At 38.9% G+C, this 25,964-nt stretch overlaps 1 protein-coding gene across 1 annotated transcript; it reads right to left on the reverse strand.

Moving 5' to 3' along the window:
* Positions 1 to 503: 503 nt before the first annotated feature.
* Positions 504 to 22,963, reverse strand: LOC113071613 (von Willebrand factor A domain-containing protein 7-like). The gene is made up of 17 exons (XM_026244949.1): positions 22,892 to 22,963; positions 22,360 to 22,548; positions 21,979 to 22,257; positions 21,495 to 21,588; positions 21,027 to 21,155; positions 20,244 to 20,430; positions 17,320 to 17,489; positions 16,772 to 16,884; positions 16,487 to 16,603; positions 16,214 to 16,387; positions 14,229 to 14,361; positions 13,812 to 13,961; positions 10,920 to 11,012; positions 10,564 to 10,832; positions 2,003 to 2,136; positions 1,744 to 1,903; positions 504 to 1,042 (listed from the first exon to the last, which is right to left on the reverse strand). Exons 2-17 carry the CDS (start codon positions 22,546 to 22,548, stop codon positions 659 to 661), a joined length of 2,775 nt encoding a protein of 924 aa, XP_026100734.1. The 5' UTR covers positions 22,892 to 22,963; the 3' UTR covers positions 504 to 658.
* Between the last annotated feature and the right edge of the window lie 3,001 nt (positions 22,964 to 25,964).

A 25,964-nucleotide genomic window follows, 5' to 3' on the forward strand; every position in this document is an offset into this window, starting at 1 on the left:
GATAAAATGTATTATTTGGGTGAACTATCCCCTTAATTTAATCATCTTTTAAAGAAAAAAAAAATAGTATGTTAACTGCTTCATTGCATTATTTTTGTTAAAGTGTAAAGTGGTTAACATTTGGATAGCTGGTTGAGATAGTCTAGATTACATGTTCATTTTTCAAGATGTACCACATCATTCAATGCAAGCACAAAACACTAGTTAGTAAACTCACAATAATCATTTATGTAGTACAACTGTCATAGTCCTTAAGTGTATATTAAGGTTGCTGAACTGTAAACTGACCTGCAAATCATTGCAGATATTTGTGTACAATGTACACAATTGTGTACTTCAAAATGATTTATTGATGTTCAAAATACATGTGAACTTATTTGGTTAGACAAAATATAATAAACATTTTATATATTTGTGCAGAAAAAAGTAATGTTGTAGATTAGAAAGCATTTATTTTTACATTTTTGCAACATTCATTTCTGTTAGATTCATGTTAATAAAAAATGAGTTATATTTCTGCCTGTCATATGAACTCACACAAAACTCTAATCTATCTTTTGAGGTTTGTATGGTCTGTATACACAGCATAGTTCTTCATTGGTAGTCCTGCATATCTGGAAATACCATTTAATACTACCAATTAATACTAATTTCATTACTAAGGGAAAGTGTCATGTAGAAAACAATATAAAAGCAGAGATGCCCACAGAGGGAAGGACATGCTGATGAGGCGCGAGCCTGCACTGGACTTCATGGTGTAGCTGCACCTGCCCACATTCCCTACCTTGTCAACTGCAGACAAAGTCACAGAAGGTGAACAACATGAGGCCTCATACAGACCCATAAACACAATCACACCATCTTCCACTTTACTCTGGGTGAAGTTTCCACTGCCTTGCTGGATGGAAATGCTCTCGATGCCTGTGCCATTACCATCTGTGATGTTGACAGACAGTTCCCAGTTTGATGAGCTGCAAGAGGAGGAGTAGCAAGTACCCTGTACATTGACAACTTCACATTTTGGAGGTGAAAAGTCGGTAACCTGGATGGAACAGTAAAGGGGGAGTTGATACATCAGCTTGTCACTGCAATTTAATATAACGGTTTTCAAATTAAATATATTTTAAATTGTAATTTATTCTTGTGATGCAAAGCAAGCATTATTCCCATCTTCAGTATCACATGATCCTTCAGAAATCATTCTAAGATGCTAATTTGCTGCTCAAGGAACATTTATTATAATCAGTGTTGAAAACAGTTGAGCTGCTTAATATTTCTGTGAAAATCATGATACATTTTGTTTTAGGATTTTTTGATAAATAGAAATTTAGCAAAGAACAATATTTATATAAAACATAAATATTTTCTAATGAAGTAAAAGCATAAACTACCACTTTTGATCAGTTGAATGCATTCTTGCTAAATAAAGGAATTCTTGAAAAAATAAAAAAAATCATACTTGACAACAAACCTTTGAATGGTAGCATAGTACGTATATTAATCATAATTCAACCACAATTTGTTTTGTGTGAAGAAATAACTGACTGACATAGAAATCATTTAGAGGTCTAAACTTTCCATTTTCTTATGCTGGGACACCACTACTGCAAAATCAGTGCTGAAATAAACTCCACATATACATATGCCTCATTTAATTTGCTAATCAAAGCACGCATTCTTTTCCACTGAAATTTCACAAAAACAGAAAGTTTTATCAGTCTGTCTGAAACCAACTGAGGTTACCTTGGAGAGAACAGAGAGGCGAAGGACGACATAGTTAGAATCACTTCCTCCAGGGCCTTCTGCCTCGATGGTTAGCGTAACATCTGTGCCTGAGACCATATCACCAGGTGGAGTGACAGACAATGTCCCCTGAGCACTGCCGCCACTCACGAGATTGAGACTGGCATGACAAAGAAACAGAACGTTTTCATTTTATTCTTGATAAGGAAAGCTGATTAAATCATTACTGAGTGATCTGAGAACTAAGTGGAGAAATTACGTTGATGGATGTGTCATAGGGATGTTTTTGTCATTCCTTGCACGAATTGTGTAGTTACCACTGGTTCCATTGGTTGTAACAGTAAAATTTATTTTAAATACTTCTCCTGGCAGCATGGAACTGTCTGCAATTGCCTTTAGATGGAAAGAAAATGGGATTAGAATTCAGTTTAGGTTTATTCAAACAACTAGTGAGCTGCCTACTGCCATTTAAAGGAAGTATAATGGTCATAGGACTTACGAGTGTCTAATAAGGTAGTGACAATGCCCCTGGATTTTTGAGATATCCCTACAGGAGGTAGAACTAAACCCAACAATAAGGCCATGTCCCAAATGGAACACTTCATGTGCACTTTCGGTCCTGCGGACTGTGGTGGAAAAATTCATTTAACATTGCTTCTGTATGCCTATATATGCATGTGTTTTCTTAGAATTTACAGCTGCTAAGAATTTGTAACCTTGACGCAGCAGAGGGATATAAGGTGGAGGACTGCCCTTTTCCTAGGTCCGTCGCACTCTGCAGGAACTCAGCATTACTGTATGACTGTCTGACCTTCTTTGCAAAGAATAAAAGCTTTCTTTTTAATTCTAACCTGAGAGTGAGTCTGTGTCTTATGCTGATGAGAGTTGATTAAATTTTGCCACGAAAAATTGGTGTCAGAACTTGGGATTCCATGGATGTGTCTTCTGGACCTGTGAGCAGATGGTGACTGGTCATCCTGGATTATAGAAGTTCAGCCCTAACCCCGATTAGATTTGAGGGAGAAAGGGACCGACTGCCGAGGCCCGGAGGAGACACCACTGGAATTAGAAAAGAACCGGAGTGGCAACAGAGCTCTCGGGTAAGAGACAGATATTTCGAAGCGATAAGCTGAGATCACGCGCAAGCGGTTAACATATTTCTAAGAGGGGAAGTGAGACTGTGCGAGTATTGCCTCCCCGACTTGGGCAGGGGAAGTCGGATCTGTTGAAGATGTCTGACATATTATAGGCGCGCTGAAGGAAAAGGTATCCACAGAGAAGGAAACCAGCAGATATGGGAAAGTCTCAGAGCAAGCTCATTGAATATGATACACCGGTGTTTAGGCAAATAAAAAAAGTGTATATCCAAAAATGCATGCAAGATATGGGGAAATTAATTAAATAGCATGGTTTTCCGAAAGAGGGAACATTGAGTGTTAAGAAATTAAAAGCTGTGGAAGAAGAGGGAAGCGAGAGACATGTGTGAGAAATGTGAACAAACTGTGAATTGTTGGATAGCGGAAGAAGATAGGAGCGAAAGGAGAGCGATTCAGAAAGAATTAGCAAGTAGAAAGGAGGAAAACAAAGTAGAAGAATGTGAAGAAAATGTAAATGCCTCACTAAAAACTCTGATGTTTGTGTTTCTAAACATGTAACTCCGCCATATTCACATTTTCCCGTGATTGAGTTGCAAGCCGCGAAAATGGACCCTGACCTCGACAGAGAGTGGCAGCTGGCGTTAGTGAAAGCTAAGCAATCGAAAAGGGGAAGATGGAAAAGAGGAGGAGGAAGATATCCGAATGAAACTGAAAAACAATATGGAAGATAGGGTTGTTGGATCTGCGAGACTGATGAACATTTGACATTCAGATGTACAAGATGCAGACTGTGCAAAAAGGATGGTCATTGGGCGAAGGATTGCCTCGAGAAAACGGCTAAATCAAGAAGCATACACTGATGTACTTTCTGCTCTCTGCAATGAAGAAAAAGCTTGCTTTCCTTTGTGTATGTCTGATTCTGTTGATGAACATCCTGATAAATGTGTGATTATGTATAAGAGTGAAGCCTTTATGAAAATGGCTAAATATCCTATGCTAGTAGAGGGGCTAGTTGATTGAGTTTTTAGCGGATATATACATATGGGTCACCATACTTGGCTGAATGTCACTTCACTTTCACTTTCACTTTCATATAAATATATACATATATATACATTGCATGACAATTATTTGTGCCTGAGATATACATCCAGCATTAGCAGAAGTGCCATCAGAGTTATGGGCAAAACACAAATACGATGTTGGTTTAATTAAAGGATGTAAACCAGTTGTGGTCACCCCAAAATCTGATTACAGACCATGTCAACATCAATACCCTCTAAAACTAGAGGCAATTCTTGGTATAAAACCAGTGTTTGAGTCACTATTAAGAGAGGGGATAATGGTGCCATGCAATGATTCTCCAGTTCGCACTCCAATTTTTCCTGTGAAAAAGATCAGGGATGAGGGTCAGCCCACAGAATGGCGATTTGTGCAAGATTTACAGGCTGTGAATGCTGTTGTCAGAAACAGAGCTCCATCAGTGACAAATCCATACACAACTTTGTCACAAATACCACAATATGCAACATTCTTCTCAGTGTTAGATTTGGCAAATGCATTTTTTAGCGTGCCAGTTGATAAAGTTTGATAAATTACAACGAAGCTCTAAGAAGGAGTTTGGAACCTTTGACCCTGACAGCAGGTACAGCTTAATTAACGTATGTGGATGATCTTTGCTTGTGTGCTCGTGATGAGCTTACATGTGTAACTGACACTGTGACTCTCTTGAAGCATCTGACTCAGGAGGGCCATAAAGTCAGCCTGACAAAACTGCAGTTTGTAAAACAACAGATTACATTCCTGGGGCATGTAATAACACCAAATAGCAAATCACTGTCTGAAAAAAAAGGGTTAAAGCTATAAGATAAGTCCCAAAACCACTCACAAAGAAACAAACACTTTCATTTTTGGGAATGTGTTCCTATTGTAGAACATTTATTCCAAATTATGCAATTTTTTAGCTGCCCCTGAGAGCCCTGAGAGGGAAGTTGTTGAAGTTATGCAATAGGATTGAGTGGACAGAGAAAGCGAAAGAGGCATTGCTGAACATGAAAGTTCAGCTGTCTGTTGCGCCAACTCTGGGTTTGCCGGCCCCAAATAAACCCTTTGTTCAGATGTTTGATGAGAAAAATGGGTTTATGGCTCAGCTTTTAAAGATCCACAAACAGGCCTGAATGGGGTGTTTATGCGATAACAACTGAATTTGACATTGTGGCCTCCAGCTCATTGCCATCAAATTAATCGGCACAAGCAGCTGAGCTTGTGGCATTAACAAAAGCATGCAAACTAATGACAGACAAATGCGTCACAATTTACACAGATTCATGCTTTGCATTTGGGGTTACTCATGATTCTGGTGAGCTGTGGAAACACAGGAAATTAGTCAGATGGGCAACCAATAATAAATGCACCCCTTGTGGCAGATTTGCTAAATGCTATTTTGCTGCCAGAAAAGATAGCCATTTGTAAATGTGCAGCACATGCTAATAACAAAGATTCTGTATCTACAGGAAACTCCAGAGCAGACGCAGCGGCGAAGGCTGCGGCATCTCAGCAGACAAAATCATCGGAGTGTACTTTGTTATCTGAAAATAACTCTGACATTTGTTCATCTTCACAGGGCATGCAAGAAAGAGATAAATGGAAACAGAGTGGTTGTACGATGGTGAATGGAGTATGGATGAGCAGAGATGGCAAGCCTTGTTTACCTAAACACTTCTTTCCTCACTATGCTAAGTCGATGCATGGGAAAGACCATGAATAGAAAGGGGGAATGATTATGCAAATTAAAGAATTGTGGTTTACAAAGGGGTTCACAATTTATGCAAAAAATTTGTAAAAGATGTGTCATTTGTAATACATATAATTTTGCGAGAGGCATAAAAATGTCTCAGGTATCCCAGCCAGCCCATATGGATTTAATTGAACTGTCCCCATGTGAAGGGAAGAAAAATTGTTATTTGGAATTTGTGGACGTGGTCCAAATGGATAGAGGTCTTCCCAATGTCCAAACAGGATGCAGCAGCAGTAGCAAAAGCTCTGCTGACTGAAATAGTCCCGAGATGGGGAATTCCACGAAAAATCAGTTCAGACAATGAAACACATTTTATGTAGGGGCAATAAAAAACAAATTGGCTAAGTGTTGTGAGGAAACTGAACTCAGATTGGTTAAGGTGCTCCCAATCGTTCTCATGTACATGAAAATAAGAAAACGATCCAGAGTAAACCTGAGCCCTTTTGAAATTTTCTTTGGCAAACCCCCATTTATGGGTAAAGAGGAGGGTAAACAACAGCTGCCATCTACAGAGGTGTGTGCGCATGACACATTGAGTTATTGCAAGGAAATGTTTTCTCTGTTGTCTAATGTCTGTGCGCAGGTGAAGGCTGCTCAGGAGCAGGTTGCTGAAATCCCATTGCATGACCTGAAACCAGGAGATTTCGTGGTGGTACGAGATCTGAGGAGAAAGAACTGGAAGGCGAAAAAGTAGCTGGGACCATTCCAGGTGCTTCTGACCACTCACACGGCTGTGAAAGTAGCAGAGAGAGCAACGTGGATCCACGCCAGCCACTGCAGAAAGGTCCCACCTGCATATTAGGAAGATAAGCTGAGGGAGTAAAGATCTGGAGACACACGTCAACAAGGCCAGAATCCAGCCTAAACATCAAGCGTCCTTATCAGCGGGAAGAGCATTGAAAAACAGCATCGAAGTACTGCGCACAAGTGAAAAGACAAATATGAGCATCATAGTTGGGTACATCATGTTGTTTTCATATTCCAGACTACAGTGACAACGTTACCAATATCATCACCCACATGAGAATGGCCGTAAAAGAGCGTACACATAATGGCCGTAAAAGAGTGTACACATAATGCTGCTAAATGATTTTTGCTGCTATTATGTCTACCGTGTATTTTTCAGTTGGTATCCAGCTCAGTACAGAGACTGGTGAAGTCTAGTGTTACACATCAAATGGTTCAAATGACTGTGTACAATGAAGACACTATCATGGATTTGAGTGGGGAGAAAACGTCCCTCGGTTTCGTATGTAACCCTAGTTCCTCGAGGGAACAACCAAGTCCCATGGGGGAATACGGGACCGTACTGGAGGTCTCAGCCTCAGTGCACCTCGGAGGAAACGTGTAACTAGGGGGTGTCTACCCAGTGACTGATCACTGAAAGGGACATGGTAAGCAGCTATGGCCGCCACGTACACCTTTAAGGTGGAGTGGGTTAACCCCGCAGAGAGCCTAGCTTGTAAAAACTCCAGAACTGTAGCAACTGGGCAGTTAACAGGGTCAAGGTGGCGATCTCTGCACCATGAAGTGAAGAGTTTCCACTTCAGGGCGTACAGTTTCCTCGTGGAGGGAGCTCTGGATTGGAGTAGGGTCTCAACAACCTCGGTTGAGAGACCAGCTGCTAACAGATGTGCCCCCTCAGGGGCCACACCCACAGCTTCCACAACTCCGGGTGAGGGTGAATTATTTTGCCCTGCGCCTGAGAGAGTAGATCTGTCCTGATGGGAATCTGCCAAGGAGAGCCGTCGAGGAGAGAAATCAGATCTGCGAACCATACTCGGCCCGGCCAGAACGGGGCTACTAACAACAGAAGGACCCCATCCCGGCGTACTCTCGCCAGAACTCCCGGGAGCAGAGCGATGGGGGGAAAGGCATACAGACGAAGCCTCGGCCAAGTCTGTGCCATGGCATCTAGTCCCAGTGGAGCTGGGTGAACTAGAGAGAACCAGAGGGGACATTGCGATGTCTCTCGAGTCGCGAAGAGGTCCACCTGAGCTTTGCCAAATATTTGCCATATCTGCTTCACCACCTCGGGATGAAGCATCCATTCCCCGGGCCTCGGCCCCTGTCTCGACAGCATGTCTGCTCCCACATTCAATCGCCCAGGAATATACACTGCTCCCTCGAGAGCCGACTCAGCGTGCTTCGACCCCAGGCAAACCACGCATAAATCATGTGTGTCTCCAGCCGTGATGTAGCGCTGTCATGGAGGAACACACAGTTTATAGCGCGATTTGGTTTCGCCCTTCAAATGTCTGGTCTTCGCTTTAGACTTAGGCATCTTAGTTTAATGATACTGGACAGACAACAGTAAATAAGACTTACAAGACAGTCTTATGAACATGCACACACAGATCGCTTGCTGAATGACGCGAAGCTGAAGCCAGCTGCGTGGCACGTGCCTTTATAGCTTCCTGGTCGCTACGTCACCCTGTCCGTGACGTCACGCTCTTCCATTGAACTGATTGCACACGATATTCAGAGTTGTTCTTGCCAAAGGCGTTCCCCAAAAGCGCTCGACGAAGCTCGAGTTCGAAGAGGAACTATTGATGAAGAGCCAAACAGTAGCGGAAGCTATAGTGAAATGTATGAGATTTATGATATTTTTTCTTTGAAATAAGTCATGTTCAGTCCTATCTGAATCTATACTGTTCGCTTGCCTAAAATAGGGTCTATCCCCATATAAAAAGCCTTAGCATATTTTCTAGCTTTTTTCACAAATTTAAGAGAGTGATAATTTAAGCGAATTAGATGAGGAGTATAAATGTGATGATATGCCCTAAGTTTGCTTGATTTTGAATAATGGTTGTATTCCTGAGTGTGAATTCTTGATTTTGAATTGTGTTTGTATCTGTGAGTTGACTGTGGGTCTGACTGATGTCAGAAACACAATAACAGTGTTTTATTCGTTTAGTCCAGCATCCAGAGCAAACATAATGTTAAGTGTGTAGTGAAAGTATAACCAGTAGTAATGCATTTTTATGTTTTAGTGATCAATGAATGATAAAAAGGGGGAAATTGTATAGGAAAATTTCAAATAACATTGCTTCTGTATGCCTATATATGCATGTTTTTTTTCTTAGAATTGCTGTGTGGGTCCAGAAGGGGGACACCTGGGGGGGAAACAGATGTCTGAGAATGACCTGAGAGGGTCATTGGGCCATATAGTAGGGGGGGGGGGAGGGGCAATGCCTGAGGATGACATGAGGGGGTCACCTAAGTCCTAAATGTGTGAGAAACAAACCACAGAGAGTGTGTTTTATGTTATCCATGGAAATTTACAGCTGCTAAGACTTTGTAACCTTGACGCAGCAGAGGGATATAAGGTGGAGGACTGCCCTCTTCCTGGGTCCGTCGCACTCTTCAGGAACTCAATGTTACTGTATGACTGTCTGACCTTCTTTGCAAAGAATAAAAGCATTCTTTTTAATTCTAACCTGAGAGTGAGTCTGTCTCTTATGCTGATGGGAGTTGATTTAATTTTGTCACGACAGGACTTATAATGGCCACCATGTGCGAGACTGCGCGAGTCAGTCCACGAGACCATAGAGTGTCCCATTTGTCATTTTAGCATTCAGAAGGGTGCTCGTGAGCGCCCCCTTTGCAGCCGTTATGTGCCCTCGATCCGAACTTTTGACAGCAGACTATTACCCAAGCGGCAACCTCCCTCTCTCTCTATGGAAGCCCATACGGAAGTGACTTAAACTTCAATTCATTGAATGGCCCCTTAAGGCTTGCTGCAAAGGGAGTCAATCCCATAGACTCCCAATGATAAAATGCCTAACTTTACAGTAAAACATGTTTACAGCCTGGTTCAAAAAATAAATGATTTTGGTCTATATAGCTTATTTTGCCCTTCATGACAACTGTGAGGGGGGGTGAATTTTGTTATTACTCATACATTATAACTTGATTGACAGGTGGATTGCCACTGCTGTCACTGCTATTGAGCTAGATATGAAAATGAAAGTCGTAACATTTGCCAAGTATGGTAACCCATACTCAGAATTGTTGCTCTGCATTTAACCCATCCAAGTGCACACACACAGCAGTGAGTAGTGAACACACCATGATCACACACCCGGAGCAGTGGGCAGTTATATATCCAGTGCCCAGGGAGCAACTGTGGGTTCAGTGCTTTGCTCAAGGGCACTTCAGCCATGGGTATTGAGGGTAGAAGAGAGTGCAGTTCATTCACTCCCCCCACCTACAACTCCTGAAGGCGCAGAGACTTGAACCTGTGACCTTCGGGTTACAAGTCCAACTTTCTAACCATTAGGCAACAGCTGCCCCAACACACATAAATTTGTGCTTTCAAAGAATGTTTTCAAATACACACAAAAAAAGATTAATTAATAACTTGCATACTACTGTAAAATAAATTATTTTTATGATGAAAAAATAAGGAACAAATGCCACAAACCACATACAAAAAAATTATAATAATTCATAATTTTTCTATTAAGATATTTCATGTTAAATATATTTTATCATAAAGATTTAGTATGATTGCTAAGAGCGATGAAAGACTGTAAAGGACAGGCTGTGTAGAAAACCCTTATGTAAAGACGGTGTTTGGATGTGTTCTATTAAAATGACTAACCATGGTTATGTAGACATTCATTTAGAATAGTTTAGAATGAGGTTAAAAACTATTTCACAAGCACACACAGTCAGAAATTTTTCATGAAATGTTTCCTATAAATGTGAAAAACTCATGCAATCATTAGCGAATGTGATATTCTCTTCTCCTCCACCATTAATGAATGTTTTCACTGAACTTGGCGCAATGCATTGTTTGGAATGTCAGACCATTATGTATGAAGGATACACACTATGTTTGAATATGCTGTCATTAATGTACCTACCTATTGGTCTCATTAAATGTAAAGAAGAAGAATACACTAAGAATACAGTTTGTACCTTTATTGTGACTTTAGACTGAGATATCTGTGTGGTGGTCTGCCTCTGGTACAGACTGGAGGAGGTCTTGTCTTTTCCCTTCAGCAACACCACAAACTCTCCTTCTGGCACTTCTTTCACAGTAATAAGGTAATCTCCACCATCCATTTTCTCAATGGTTCCATTAGACACTTTTACCCCAGACACCTCCATGAGAGCAACCTCCTGCAGCTCTAGAGCCTCTGGACCTTTCTCTCCAGTCAGTGTTAGCAGCAGCTTAGCCGGTGAGCCTAAATAAAGAGCAACAAATCTGTACACTTCCATTCAAATCATTTAATAAGGATTGTTTAATAGTTAAATAGAACAACGGTTTAAACCTGCTGACGGCCGCCCATCAATGGCAGCAAATGCAGGATGGGGTCCTTTGAATTCCTCCACAAATTCATAGATGAATGTAATCGCACTCTGACCTGTAAAAGATTACATTACATTAGAAAGGCATAAAAATACTATCAACAAAATTACCTACATTCTAAATTAAAATGTTTTTTGATCAATGCTGCCATATTCTTCTCATGACAGGTTGGCAAATCTTAAAGGGTTAGTTCACCCAATAATCAAAATTATGTCATTAATAACTCACCCTCATTTCGTTCCAAACCCTTGAGACCTCCATTCATCTTCGGAACACAGTTTAATATATTTTAGATTTAGTCCGAGAGCTCTCAGTCCCTCCATTGAAACTGTGTGCACGGTATACTGTCCATGTCCAGAATGGTAAGAAAAACATCATCAAAGTAGTCCATATGACATCAGAGGGTCAGTTAGAATTTTTTGAAGCATTGAAAATACTTTTTGGTCCAAAAATAACAAAAACTATGACTTTATTCAGCATTGTCTTCTCTTCCGGGTCTGTTGTGAGATTTCAAAACAAAGCTGTTTGTGATATTGAATCGTTTGATGTAACCAGATCTTTTTGAACCAGTTCACCAAATCGAACTGAATCGTTTAAAACAGTTCGCGTCTCCAATAAGCATTAATCCACAAATGACTCAAGCTGGTAACTTTTTTTAATGTGGCTGACACTCCCTCTGAGTTAAACCAAACCAAATCCCGGAGTAATTCTTTTACTCAAACAGTACACTGACTGAACTGCTGTGAAGAGAGAACTGAAGCTGAACACTGAGCCGAGCCAGATAACGAACAGAAGATTGACTCGTTCTCGAGTCAAGAACCGTTTCTGTCAGACGCATCTGATTCGAGAACCGAGGAGCTTATGATAACTGCGCATGTGTGATTCACAGAGGGGCGGGGTTTCATATTTTATTGAAGCACCCCTGGGTGCCACCATTGGCTAGCGGACCCCCACCTGCTGTTAGCATTCCATTGACTCCCATTCATTTTGCCGTCACTTTGACAGCAAATAGCTTTACATCTGAGGTGTTTAAAGACTCTGTTTTTTCCATTAATTATTTTGAAAGAAACACGAAAATGTATGAAAGGCTCCATTGCCTTGTATCTTACGTTATGGCCCTGTAGAAGCAGTTTTTGTAAAAATAGGCTAACGATTGTCTGTCGCACAGTAAAGAAATGACCGTATGGACAGGAGGAGAAGCTCGCCGGCAATCTTTTACAGTCTATGAGGCAATGAGGGGACGTGGATGCATGAAGTCAAGGGAGAAGCCCATAGAGAGTCCATAAGAGCAACGTGACAAAATTATTCAACAACGTCTGCAAGATTCGGTGGTTGATTCAGATGTCTCTTGGCACAGCGATTAGAAGACTTACAATTGTCAAACTGGTTGCTCACGTAACATCTACATCATCAAGCTCAGTTTGAGTCTCCGCAGTACGCTCGACCCCCAGGAAGTGCGTGCTTCTAATTCACTTGTCTCCATTGAATCCAATGGGGTCCCTGTGTCCATTTCTTTTACTGTCTATGGTGATTCAGCGTGAAGCAGAATGACACACAGAGCGTCTGAACCGAACTGATTCTTTTGATGATTGATTCTGAACTGATTCTATCTAATGTTATGAGCACGGGTAAACCGAAGGCTTGAATCAAGGGCAATCATCACAAATGATGTCATTATGTTGAGCGCAAAAAAAAGGTGAACCGTTTTCTTCAACCGGTTTATTGAATCGAACTGTCTGAAAGAACTACTGGTGATCCGAAAACCGATGCAAGCAGTTCTTGACTCGACAACGAGACAATCTATCGTTCATTATCTGTCTCGACTCGGTGTTCATCTTCATGTCACAGTGTCTGGTTTGTGTTCCCACGGTGTCTGTCACTTTATGAACCACATTCCTCACTTTCTCTGCTTAATTATTGCACCCAGCTGTCACTAGTTACCAATCATTACACTCTGTCAATTTCCCATTAGCGTTTGTCTCTCCTTGTGTAAATAACCTGGTCTGTCTTAGTATGTGTTACGGAGTCCTTGAGTAATTCATGTCCGTCAGTTCGTGCCCTTGCCTTGTGTTCATGTTTTGTTTATGTTTGGATTGATGTTTTGGTTTCGACTCATGCCTGGACTGTTTATTCTCTTTGGATTACCCCTTAATAAAAATGTACTCGCAATTGGTTCTCTCTCCGTGAATCCTTGTATCCCGGTCGTGACACTTCAGTTCTCGCTTCACAGCAGTTCAGTCAGTGTACTGTTTGAGTACGTGAATTACTTCGGGATATTTTTTTTTTTTTTTTTAACTCAGAGGGAGTGTCAGCCACGTTAAAAAGGTTAACAGCTTAAGTCATTTGTGGATTAATGTTTATTGGAGACGCAAACTGTTTCAAACGATTCAGTTTGATTTGGTGAACTGGTTCAAGAAGATCCGGTTACATTGAGTGATTCGTTCGCGAACCGGATATTACTAAACTGCAGTGTTTTTAAATCTCACAACAGACCCAAAAGAGAAGACAATGCTGAATAAAGTCGTAGTTTTTGCTATTTTTGGACCAAAAAGTATTTTTGATGCTTCAAAAAATTTTGTCTTATCCTCTGATGTGACATGGACTACTTTGATTATGTTTTTCTTACCTTTCTAACCATGGACAGTATACTATACACACAGTTTCAATGGAGGGAGTGAGAGCTCTCTGACTAAATCTAAAATATCTTAAACTGTGTTCTGAAGATAAACGGTCTGACTGGTTTGGAACAACATGAGGGTGAGTTATTAATTACATAAATTTGATCATTGGGTGAACTAACCCTTTAAGTGTTTGGCTTTGCAATGGTTTATCAAAAAAGTGCATGATGGCTCACCCATCACTTTAATGGTGTAGGGCTGAGTTGTTGTCATGTCAATGTGCCACAGGCCAATCTCAGTTCCATTTAATTGGATTCTTTGCAGGTTTCCCACTTTCTTAATTGTGCCCAGAGGTCCATTGTCAACAGTGTTAGACTGAGTCACACCTGGAAGCAAGAGCATTTCATTAGGCAATAATGAAAGAACTCACTTTGATATCATATATTGAAGCTAAGCATTATAATACAATCATTTTTTAATGACTTCTAACATTTCACTCTAACATTGTTAGTTTAGTTTTAGTTATCTAGATTCTGTGTATTTTGTTTTGTTTGTTAGTGCTGCCAAATTGGTATCATGATACTATGTACAGTCATGAAAATGGGTTTCGGGGAAATTTTTATTTTAGTTAATTTATGTGCCTCTGAATTTACCTGTGGGGCTGCGTAGGTTGAATGTGAGGCTACTTCCTGTGATGTAGATGGTAGTGTTGGACAAAGACTTATCCAGTAGGAAGGGGAAACTCTCTACAAGTCCTGGATCCCTGGAGCGCTGAAGAATTGTCACCTGGTGGATGAAGGAAGAGTGTACAAACAATTGCAAAAATGAAATTGATAGCTTCTTTGAGAAAAAGCAAGTTCTTTGAATAGTGACATGACATACAACCAAGCATGGTGACCACCGGCGGCGCCAGGGGGGGTCTTGGGGGGTCTCAAGACCCTGCCAAAAAATGCCTTGACCCCCCATTTGACCCCCCAGCCTCTTCCTGATTAAAAAATATATATATTCGGGATAAAGATCCAAAGATGTTTCTCTTCAAACTACGCAGAACAATAATAAATAATAATTATTTCGACATTTATTCATACACTGAACCGAGAACCGTTTCTGTCGGACGCGTCCGATTCGAGAACCGATGAGCTGATGATAACTGCGCATGCGTGATTCAGCGTGAAGCAGACTGACACAGAGCGCATCTGAACCGAACTGATTCTTTTGGTGATTGATTCTGAACTGATTCTGTGCTAATGTTATAAGTGCGGGTAAACCAAAGGCTTGAATGAAGGGCAATCATCGCCAATGACGGCATTATCGAGCGCAAAAGAACCGGTGAACCATTTTTTTTTTCAACTGGTTTACTTGATCGAATTGTCCGAAAGAACCGGTTCACTTGAGCACCTGCTCCTTTGCCCCTTAAGTGCCCTTTTGTCAAAGCAAAATTTCCTCAAATCTTTTTTGTAATAACAAACTTTTGTGAATGCCTGCCCACGCCCAATCATAATATTAGTACAATTTATTAATAAAAATTTAGCCGTAAATAAAATGACCAACATGATGACGGTTCACCTGACTACGACCTCATCCAACCGGGAAGATTCCTCATGCTGCACGCGCATTTTTTAATTGCTAGAGGATATTTTCAACATCGTGGCAGCTGGTAAGTGGTGTTTCATTCTCAGCGAAGTGATTTTGATGTTTATTTACTTATTATTATTTTACAAGAACGATGTGATGTGAGAACATGCAGATACGTTGTTTATATTGCTGTGTGCAGCCTGTAGTGTAGAAGTAACGCTAGCGTGCTGCTGTTTGAGGGAGAAAAGTTTCACAGGCATGGAGGGGTCTGGTCTTTTTTTATGTTATTTGAATAAACTTTTATCATATTACAGTACTTATTTATTTTTAACACGTAAAAATAATTATCACAACACTGGTAAGGCTTATTCAGATTTTCTCATTCTCTGAATTATCATTATAAAAATAAAAACAATTCAGAAATGAATTAAAATATAATTATATTTTAAATGTGATGCAAATATTTTTTTCTACAATAGCAACAGTGTTTACAACAGAAAGACCACTTTAGCCTGTAAACTCAATAATATCTATCTGGAAATAAATGTAAAAATATCAGTGTCAATAAAAATGCATAATATACCTGACATGAAAGTGCAGTGTGAAGGATATGAATAACAAATGTAGCCTGTCATTTGTTTACATTGCAAAGGTGTTTTTGTTGTTTAGTAGCAGAAATATGCAGTTTTTAGCCATGTCCACTGTATTTTTTGTTGGTTTTCATGAGACCCCCCTTGAAAAGACCAGGACCCCCCATTGCCCCCCCAATCAAAATTGTCTGGAGCCGCCACTGATGGTGACCCATACTCAGAATTTGTGCTCTGCATTTAACCCATCCAAAGTGCACACACACAGCAGTGAACACACACTCATTTATGCTGCAGCACCTGGGGAGCATTTAGGGGTTCAGCAGTGCTCAAGGGCTCCCCAGTCATGGTATTACCGGCCCAAGACTCGAACTAACAACCTAGGCCACATCTTCCCCTATACTTCTGAATATTGAAGTATGTTTTGGTTGTGAGATGTTTACAGTAGTAAATTGACTATAAGATGCTGATCATACCAAAGCTGAAGTAGAGGTGTCAACAATGATGTCAGTGGCTTGAGAGAGGCTGGATTTGGAGACCTCGATGGCTTGACCCCCAGAGGACAAGGCCATGTCATAATACATCTTAAACTGTGACGATGCCCTCAGGGTCCTTCGCCTCCTCTTTGATGCTGTCATGAAGAAAGATACCTGAATAGAAAGGGTGATAATTGGAATAGTGGGAAACTGATGATGGGCTGGTGAAAATGTTTATGGCAAGGTCTGTGACAAAAGGATGGAACATTTTACCGCAGACTTGGTGCTGTGAATGAGGGCTTTGATAGTTTTCTCCAGGTATGTATCCTTAGGTGGAGCATCCGTGAACACATATATATAGGAGGAGGAAGGAGCTCCTGTCAGGGCCAACTGTGGGAGAAACAGAAGGTTAGAAAACCTTGTCAAGTGGGCAATAAAAAGTTATTACTTGTATTCTTTATAAAATGCAATAATATAATAGTTCTTATAGGCATTATATTTGTAGTATTAACATATGAAGATTGAGATAATTAGCCGAAAGACCAGACAACCCAGTACCTGAAGTGCTGACAGGCACATTTCTGGGATATCTCCTCCTCCATTAGCGCTGAGCTTGGAGATCTCTGACTTCATCACATCTGAGTCTGTTGTTCTTATTAATGGTCCAAAATCTACAAATTCATAGAAAATATTTACAGATTGTTTCTGTAAGTAATTTATTACATTAATTTGGGCTATATCTGATCACTTTTTCTGTAATACAAATGAAAAAGTACATAATTGCTCTGTTCCAAATCTTAGTATGCTGCCTACAAAAGCAATATTTTATGTCACCATAGGCATGTTCCCAACATAAAGGCTTCATTATGTTTCATTATGTTTCTTAATATACCTCATCTTGCATAATTTGAAAAAAAAAAAACGGGGAAAAAAACAAGATAAAAAACAAATATTGGTAAATAAACATATTATACATTGCATTAAAATAATGAAAATTATCAATAAAAGCAGTTCAGTGTCATTTAATTAGATTTCTTTTTCTTTTTACCAAATATTTCTATTTGCTATGCAATTCAATGCTTAATAGAAATATTTTTTGCACTCACCTGGATCATTAAATTGCACCAGAATATATTCAGATGGTTCATCTTGAGTCCCTTTCTTACTGTCAATGATGTTGAAGGCGACTCTTTTAGCTTCTGCAATGTCATCTGACATACTGCCTGTGGTGTCAATCACAAAAGCCAGGACTGCAGTTCGCGCAATACCCATCATACTGATGAAGAGAAAAAAAAAAGAGGGACACTTATTTTGGTTATTGGATTTAAAATTGGATTATATATATATATAAATACATTTAGATTTATATACACTACAATTCAAAAGTATGGGTGCAGTTAGACTTTTTAATGTTTCTTTTGCTCATCAAGGCTGCATTTATTTGAGCAAAAATATGTTTACAGTAAAAAAATAAAAACAGTAATATTGTGAAATATTTTCACAAATTAAAAGAACTGTTTTCTATTTTACTATATTATAAAATGTAAAAGCTAAATGTATGGCAAAGTTTAATTCTCAGCAGTCATTACACCAGTCTTCGTTGTCACATGATCATTTGTATAAAAAATAAAATAAAATCTAATATGCTGATTTGGTGCTCAAGAAAAGTGTCTTATCAAAGTTGAAAACACTTGTGCTGTTAAAAATGTGGAAACCGTGAATAGAAAAGGAACAGCATTTAAATTTTAAAATTTAAAATTTTAACATTATAAATGTCTTTACTCTCACATTTGATCAATGTAATGCATCTTTTCTGAGTACAATTATTAATAGTTTCCAAGAAAAAAAATCTTACTGACTCCAAATGTTTGAATGGTAACATAGAGAACAGGTTGTTAAAGGTCCCATTCTTCGTGATCCCATGTTTTAAACTTTAGTTAGCGTGTAATGTTGTTGTTAGAGTATAAATAATATCAGTAAAATTCTAAAGCTCAAAGTTCAATGCCAAGCGAGATATTTGATTTAACAGAATTCGCCTACAAAAAAACGACCCGTTTGGACTACATCCCTGTAGTTCCTGCAGTAATGACGTCACTAAAACAGTTTTTTGACTAACCTCCACCCACATGAATACACAAAAAAGGGGGCGTGGTCCTGTTGCGCTCCGATGGAGAAGAGGAAGAGTTGTGTTTGTGTTTGTCGCCATGTCGTCAAAACGCTGTTATTTTCATTTCATCTCAGAGTCCAATCACCTTTGTTTGGGCTTCCCAGGGACGCTGTACTTGGAAATTAATGGTTACAATTTATGTTTAACTCGGTTCCTGAAAATTATAATCCAAATGTAAAAAATGTGCAGCACATTTTTCTGAGGACAGCTTCCTCAATCTCAATCAGTTTAATGCCGGATTCGCACAAAGATTATTCTTGGAAGATGGAGCAATTCCCCCTTTGTCTGGAGAAGGCGTTCTTTATGGACCACAACCAGTAAGTGTATTTTATTATTTAAATTGGTGCGTTTAAGTTTCTGTAACTTATTACACAAAGGGCAACGCTGTTTAGCTTTGTTAACTAGAAGTTAGGGCTGTGCAAAAACATTGAATGTGATTTTCATGCGCATCTCGTCAGTAAAAACACTCCTGTGATTATGAGTACATTTCCAGCAGGTGGGTTCAGATTAGTGATGGCCGATTCGTGAACGAATCGTTCAATTTAACCGGTTCTTCTTAGTGAACCAGTTGAACCAGTTCACCAAATCGAACTGAATCGTTTGAAACGCTGTGAAGACCGAACTGAAGATGAACACCGAGCCGAGCCAGATAATGAACGAACACGCCCACTGCTGGAGCAGTTCTCGTTCTCGAGTCAAGAACCGGTTGCTTCGGTTTTCGGATCACCAGTACACTCAACCGAGAATCGTTTCTGTCGGACGCGTCCGATTTGAGAAGCGATGAGCTGATTCTCGTTCTCGAGTCAAGAACCGGTTGCTTCGGTTTTCGGATCAACAGTACACTCAACCGAGAATCGTTTCTGTCGGACGCGTCCGATTTGAGAACCGATGAACTGATGATACTGCGCATGCACGATTCAGAGTAAAGCCAACTGACTAACAGCAAGTCTGAACCGAAGGGATTCTTTTGGTGATTGATTCTGATTCTGTACTAGTAATGTTATGAGCGCGGGTATTTCGAGGGCTTGGATGAAGGGCAATCTGGCGAAACGTAAGTTCATTTAATAACAAATACATCAAATACATTACAAATACATAAATGTTTAGTAAGTGGATCATGGTTTCTGCGCTGATGACACCTAGTTTATTTACTTTATATCTTCAAGACTTAAATCCTCATATGCACATTATTGCTGTTACTGTATTTAGGTGTTGTTGCAAAACTCAAATGTAAACTTGATTTTGAGGTTTATGAGATTTATGATTATGAGGTTTTAACTGACTAAAGTTATGATTACTGACTTTATATATTTGAATGTTTGATAGACGTGACGCCATTACGTCATCGCCAATGACGTCATTACGTCGAGCATGAAAGAACCGATGAACCATTTTTTTTCGACCGGTTTATTGAATCGAACCGTCCGAAAGAACCGGTTCGCGGAAAATAATCGAACTTCCCATCACTAGTTCAGGTCAGCATTGCCAGGATTTCAAAACAAATCCTGCCCACTTGCTGCTCAAAACTAGCCCAATCACGTTTCCAGGAGGGCAGCATGCTCTAAGCTGCTGTCGAATCACAACACAGGAACCGCTGGCACAATCAGAACTCATTACGTATTTCTGAAGGAGGGACTTCATAGAACAAGGAAGTCAGTGGTATACAGATAGGTGAATTGTGTGAAAAATACTGGGGTTTTTTACCCGCGAAACATGAACACGTTATATTGCACACTTTAAAAACAATCAAAGCTTCAAAAAAGCACAAAAAATTGGGACCTTTAAAAAAACTACTCCCAGCTTTGCAAATATTTCTTTCAAAATATCTTTCTTTAAAGATATACAAGGAATCTGTTCTAATACCGAAGGTACTCCTTGTTTCCTATAGCTCCACGGATATCCTCTAGCAGCTCCAGGGTTGCTTCAGCTGCCAAGTTTGCAGCATTAGTGTGTAGATCAGTATTATGGGAACGGGGCTCATCTTTACTGATCCCGCCTCGAGGATTCTGGGTACTGCTGAGGTCAGTCTGCCCACCATGGCTACATTTTCCTTTTACACACACAAAAGACATATAAAAGTTAAGGAAAGTTTTACTTAAATAGTATCTTTCCAAATCCACTCCCATATATACTTTCTACTTTTAAAACTGTGGGTTATCTCATTTAAAGGGAGGAAATAGAATAAACCAGATAAGTCAAATGTGAAAGGTTTGCACTTCTAAATGTTGAAATACTATGTTTTAGCTCTTCTTTCGATGAAGGCTTATTATAAATAGGTTTACTGCTGTCACAAAGTCATTCGCTTTGGTAAACTTGGACATTGCCTAATTGGAACCACACCCCATTAACACAATATAATCCATAGATTTAGCTCTATTGTGTAATCTTGGAAAGAAACAAAAATGTGCGATATGTGTCAGGAAATGGGTTGAGCCACAACCTTACTGACAACATTTTTTTTAAATAAGTCGTAACTCAGTTGTTTACCCATAGAGCAACTTAGGAATGAACACTAAAACTAATTTGAGTTTTATTTGTGCTTTCAACAACTGATCTATTTACATAATTATTAGACTTTAAATTTAAGTAGCTTGAATTTTGTACAGATGCATGTCTCTTGCTATAAACCTATGTCTGTCTCTTCACCTTGAGGTTTGTCACTGGAGAACAAGCCCATATATCCTGAAGTGAGGTACTTCCCATTGAGAATAGCAGGAAGCAGCTGGTTTGGACAGGTACCACTGGCACAGTCACTGCATGTTGGCATCGCAATGTCTGCACATTAACACATACATATGCAATCTATTTAAAGCAGTATACATTTGTTGAAACACACGGGTAAATGGAAAACATTAACTCAATTTACTGAGTTTTTACTCAATTTCCTATTCAGGATCAGTCAATATAAATTAATCTCAATGTTATGTAGTTATGAACAAAGTCATCAGTTCACTTATCTACACTTTTCAGTAGAAACATTAATTTTTATAAGCTATTACGGTTGAACTTTGCACATGCCAAAACAAAAAAATGGTGCAATCGTTTTGTTTTTTAGTTTTTTTTGTTTCCGCATATGAGTCTCTCTCATAAATCACATCCACTGACTTTATATACCTGCAATCTTCTCAATCTTGAGATCCGGTCTGATGAGGTTGGCATATGGACTTTTGTTACCCAATTCAACCCAGTTACTGTGGCTGTAAAAGTCCTGAAAAAAATAAATAAATAAAAACATCAATCAAATTAATGCTTTAAAATTGTGTTTGTTTTTCCATTTGAAGACACATGTGTTAGAGAAACATTTATGTTTATATTTATTATATATTTTTTATATATTGTGATTTTAGGCCTTACTGCATTTTTAATAGAAATAAATGTATTGACAAATATGTTTGATCGAATACTTTTTAAAAAACACACCTTATAGAGAAACATGTATTTATATTTATTGTGTATTTTGATTTTATATTTTTTTTAATCTTAATGGTTTTTCAATAGGTAAGTGGCATCAAATAGTTAATGGGTAAAAACATGTTCTTGAGCAATTCTGAATATTATGCTTGCGCTAAGTCACTGACTTTATCTCCCTCTCTCTGACCTGCAGTGTGTGACACACTCGTCCTAGTGTTTCTCGGGCAGACTGAAGGTTGTCTGTGCGGACGTTCGCTTTAATAGCCGCAGTCCCCTGAATGATAAGGTTGCGTCCCTCATTAAAGGCCTCATTATTGAAGTGGTGTGCTGCGCTGCTCATGAAGTCCCGGTCCACAATGCCATTCTGTGTGTAGATCTGATTTAGTGCTGTACGGAACTTAGCACCTGAAACATCTCCTGTGGCCGTGCCCAGACATGCACGCAGCAGCTCCTCCGCTGATGAGCCCTGGGTTAAGTTGGGAAATGAGTCATATGTTTGAAAAACGTAAGCTATTCTATGTGTTCCGAAAAAATGCACAGCCTTTACTTGTACTGTACATAAACCCACCGTTGGCTTGAAATCTCTTCCTTCTGATTCAGCCACTGCTTCACACACCTCACGGATCTTCTCCATTACAGCACTGCCAGTAATGGATACATGGGTGTTTCTGGTACCCCCAACTGAAATAAATGCCTGCACTCCGGACACCACTAGTGCAATCAGGGCCACGACAGGCACTAATGACTTCATGATCATCTGAATCAAGATGAGAAATATTTTCTTTTAAGTAACGTTGGTCTGTGGAAATTCTTTATTTTAAATGCTTTTTTTTTTGTCTTTATTGAGAATTGTGGGGAATTGGGTTAAAATATTATAAAAAGAGGAAATGTATAAATAAATGTAAAAAGTACACATAGATCAAGTAAAATCTTCAAGTAAATTCAAGTAAATGCCATGTGTCCATCATATATATATATATATATATATATATATGCATGTGAGTGTGTATGTGTGTGTGTGTGTGTGCATGAACTCTGTTTATATGTAATCTCAAATAAAATATAGAATAGAATAGAATAGAATAGAAAGACCTTCTTACCTTCTATCTGTTTTCAATCTGCTTCTGTTCCTCCTGAATCTCCCCTTAATTTTTGGTCATTGTTAGTCTCTGATGACAAGTGTATATATACGTATACCTTATCTCACAGTGTTCAGAAGACGTCATGCAATCAGACCTCAGCAAATGATTAACCCCGGTGGAGGAGTTACATTATTAAAAGATGGCTGCCTTTAAAATAGTCACATCTCACACATCCACAAAATTATGAATCATTCCTAACCTACATTAACTTTGAAAATGTGAAACATCCAAAATGGATTTGATACAGCTACAGCAGTAAAAAAAAAACTGGGAGAGGTTTCTGATCCATAGTGCATCAGATGAGTTTTAGTTGGGTCAAAACCACCTTTGGCCATGCATATGAAAAGTTTTAATTTGCTCCGTGACTGTATGCCCAGCCCAGTTTGTTATAATCTTAGGAAACAAAAGTCACATTCCGCAATAAGACCACTCCTGTTCTCAGAGCCCTTCGAACGTTCTTGAAGGGCTCTGAAAGTTCAGCAGGTTGTTCAATCAATAATTTTGTTGACAGTCCCGCATTACAGGTAAAGTGAGATGCATTAAACTTGAGACTTGCAGGATGCAATGAGGAAAGTGGCGATTGTTCTTTATTTCATCAATTTATAGCAATATAACAATTTTATTCGCATTAAAAAAAAAAAAAAACTTGTACAGATAAGTAAACAAATACATTCTGTAAAATATTGTAAACCATTTTAGTCATAGAACAAAGAAATCATGACTTGCTCATTTCTAAGCTGGAACACTGCAGATATTTTGAACTTTAGGTTACTAACATAACTGAAAATAGACTGAGAATTATTTTAATTTTTTTTATGAGGAGGACTGACAACAGCTGGTCTTAAATTCACAGACACAACACGCTAAATGACTTTAAACACCGACTAAAAACACTGACTGTGGTCAAATTAAATTCATACTCGTCCTGACAGTCAGGGACGTTATTTTATATATATATATATATATATATATATATATATATTTTTTTTTATTATTGTTTTATGTTACAGAATTATGCATTCCTGCTGTCTGTCTAACATTGTCTAACTGCAAATTATACTCAATGAGTGAACACACAAATTCACAGGCATGCCATGTCTGAGACCGCCTGGAAAAACCTAATTGCCGGTTCATCTATCAGGTTATCAAAATAATAATTTCTGTCCTAAAGATGGCAAGTTTAAACCTGTCTTTTACATCAGTTGTTGATTCATGTCCATGGCTCACAGCTCCTTTTCAAACTCTTTTCAACAATTGATCATTATTGTTGTTGTATAATAGGCTAATTTCTCAGTAAATATGAACATGTTCCTCATTGTATTTAAGTTAGAAGATCCAAGGTTGGTAGCCAGTAAAGAAAAAAAAAAAGAAGAAGAAGAAGCCAGTACACTGTTACAGCACTGTACAAGCAATGAGATTTTTGCACATTGACAATAAATGCATACCTTGGGTCTTTAGCGACCTGGGACGGCTTGCCTTTTCCTCCTTCAGTTTTTAAAAGTTAGACATCAACTTTAGTATTCCAGTGGGTGGGCAGAATTTTATTCATGGGCAAAAGTGACCGGGCACTAAAACCGAGTCAGACTCAATATTCAAACTTTTTAAACGCATTTTCTTTGATCTTATTGAAAAATAGAATGAACACAGTGGAAGACACACAAAGTAAAACTATACCACATCACCGTCACGTGCTCATTGTCAACATACCAAAATCATTTACAATTTATAGCCCCGCCAATCCCTAAATACTTTTGCAGATAGAGCTGGATAGTCACTGTGTAATGATGAGACAGATTTTAATGAGAATGTAATGATGAAAGAGATTTTAATGAGAATGGTCAGACAGGCAATGATCAGTAACGGCGTCAGGTATGTGGGGATAATCAGAATCGATAACAGGAACAAGCAGATGTCGGGGGCAGTCGGTATAAACAATCCAAAGGTCAGGTACAGAAGGGAAACACAAGGAAAACGCTTGGAAATGTCAGACTGGCTAAACAAGACTTCGCAGTGAGTGAGAGTGAGTGTGCTGCTTATATGTGTGTGTAAATGAGGTGCAGGTGTGGCAAGGAGAATGATTGAGGAATGATGTGCAGGTGTGGCAGGGTGATTGTGATGCAGAGACTAATGGGAAATGTAGTTAGGGTGTGGTGCAACAGATAAGAGGTGCTAGAGTCCAAGTGGCATCTGGTGGTGAGTGTGGAATTGTCCTGATTGGAGTGCCCTCTACAAAAGTTCATGGGCACTCCATGTAATGATCGTGACACACTGATTACAAGTAATCTGGATTATGCATTGTAATCAGATTCCAAAAATTAATACATTAGAGTGAATTACATTTCATAATACTCATAATCAGACTACAGTTATGCCACAATTTTATTGATTACATGGTTACATATTCACACAATAGCAAAAATAATTCATAATTTTTGGATTCTCCCTAATTCCTCTTTCACATCTTTTAAATTTTTCTTTTTAAAATAGTCTGTTCCTTACATACACCCAGAAAGTCTTCAGTTTTGTGGACATTCACACATAGTCATTATTCAGGTGGCTACACAGCATTTGACAGCTGGATTTACAAATAATAATAATAATAATAATCTTTTCAGGTTTAAGAAGTGTTTCATCATTGCATCATCAACTGATCAACACTTAGTAGGTTATTTAATCATGTATTACTATAGCTTTGGAAGGCTTTTGTCTTTAAAACACATTAAAATGCACACATTCACATTATTTCTTATTTACATGTAATGAATGCATGGATTCCCAAACTTTTTTTTCAACGAACCTCTTTCACATATATTTGATTAAAGTACCACTGATATTTTGAAATAAATATTTGAATTATTCAGTATCACATTTGCACGTTCAAGGTTCTCTGATTAATGGTCACATGGTATGCAGGTAAACATAAAATGTAGATTTTTTTTTGTTTTATTTTGATTGTTATTTTAAATTAAATTTTTTTTAAAAACATTAATGAATTGTTAGCTTTTCATCAAACTCCCAAACCCCCCCTGCA

The sequence above is a fragment of the Carassius auratus genome, chromosome 1 (genome assembly GCF_003368295.1).
Source record: "Carassius auratus strain Wakin chromosome 1, ASM336829v1, whole genome shotgun sequence".
Lineage (NCBI taxonomy): Eukaryota > Metazoa > Chordata > Actinopteri > Cypriniformes > Cyprinidae > Carassius > Carassius auratus.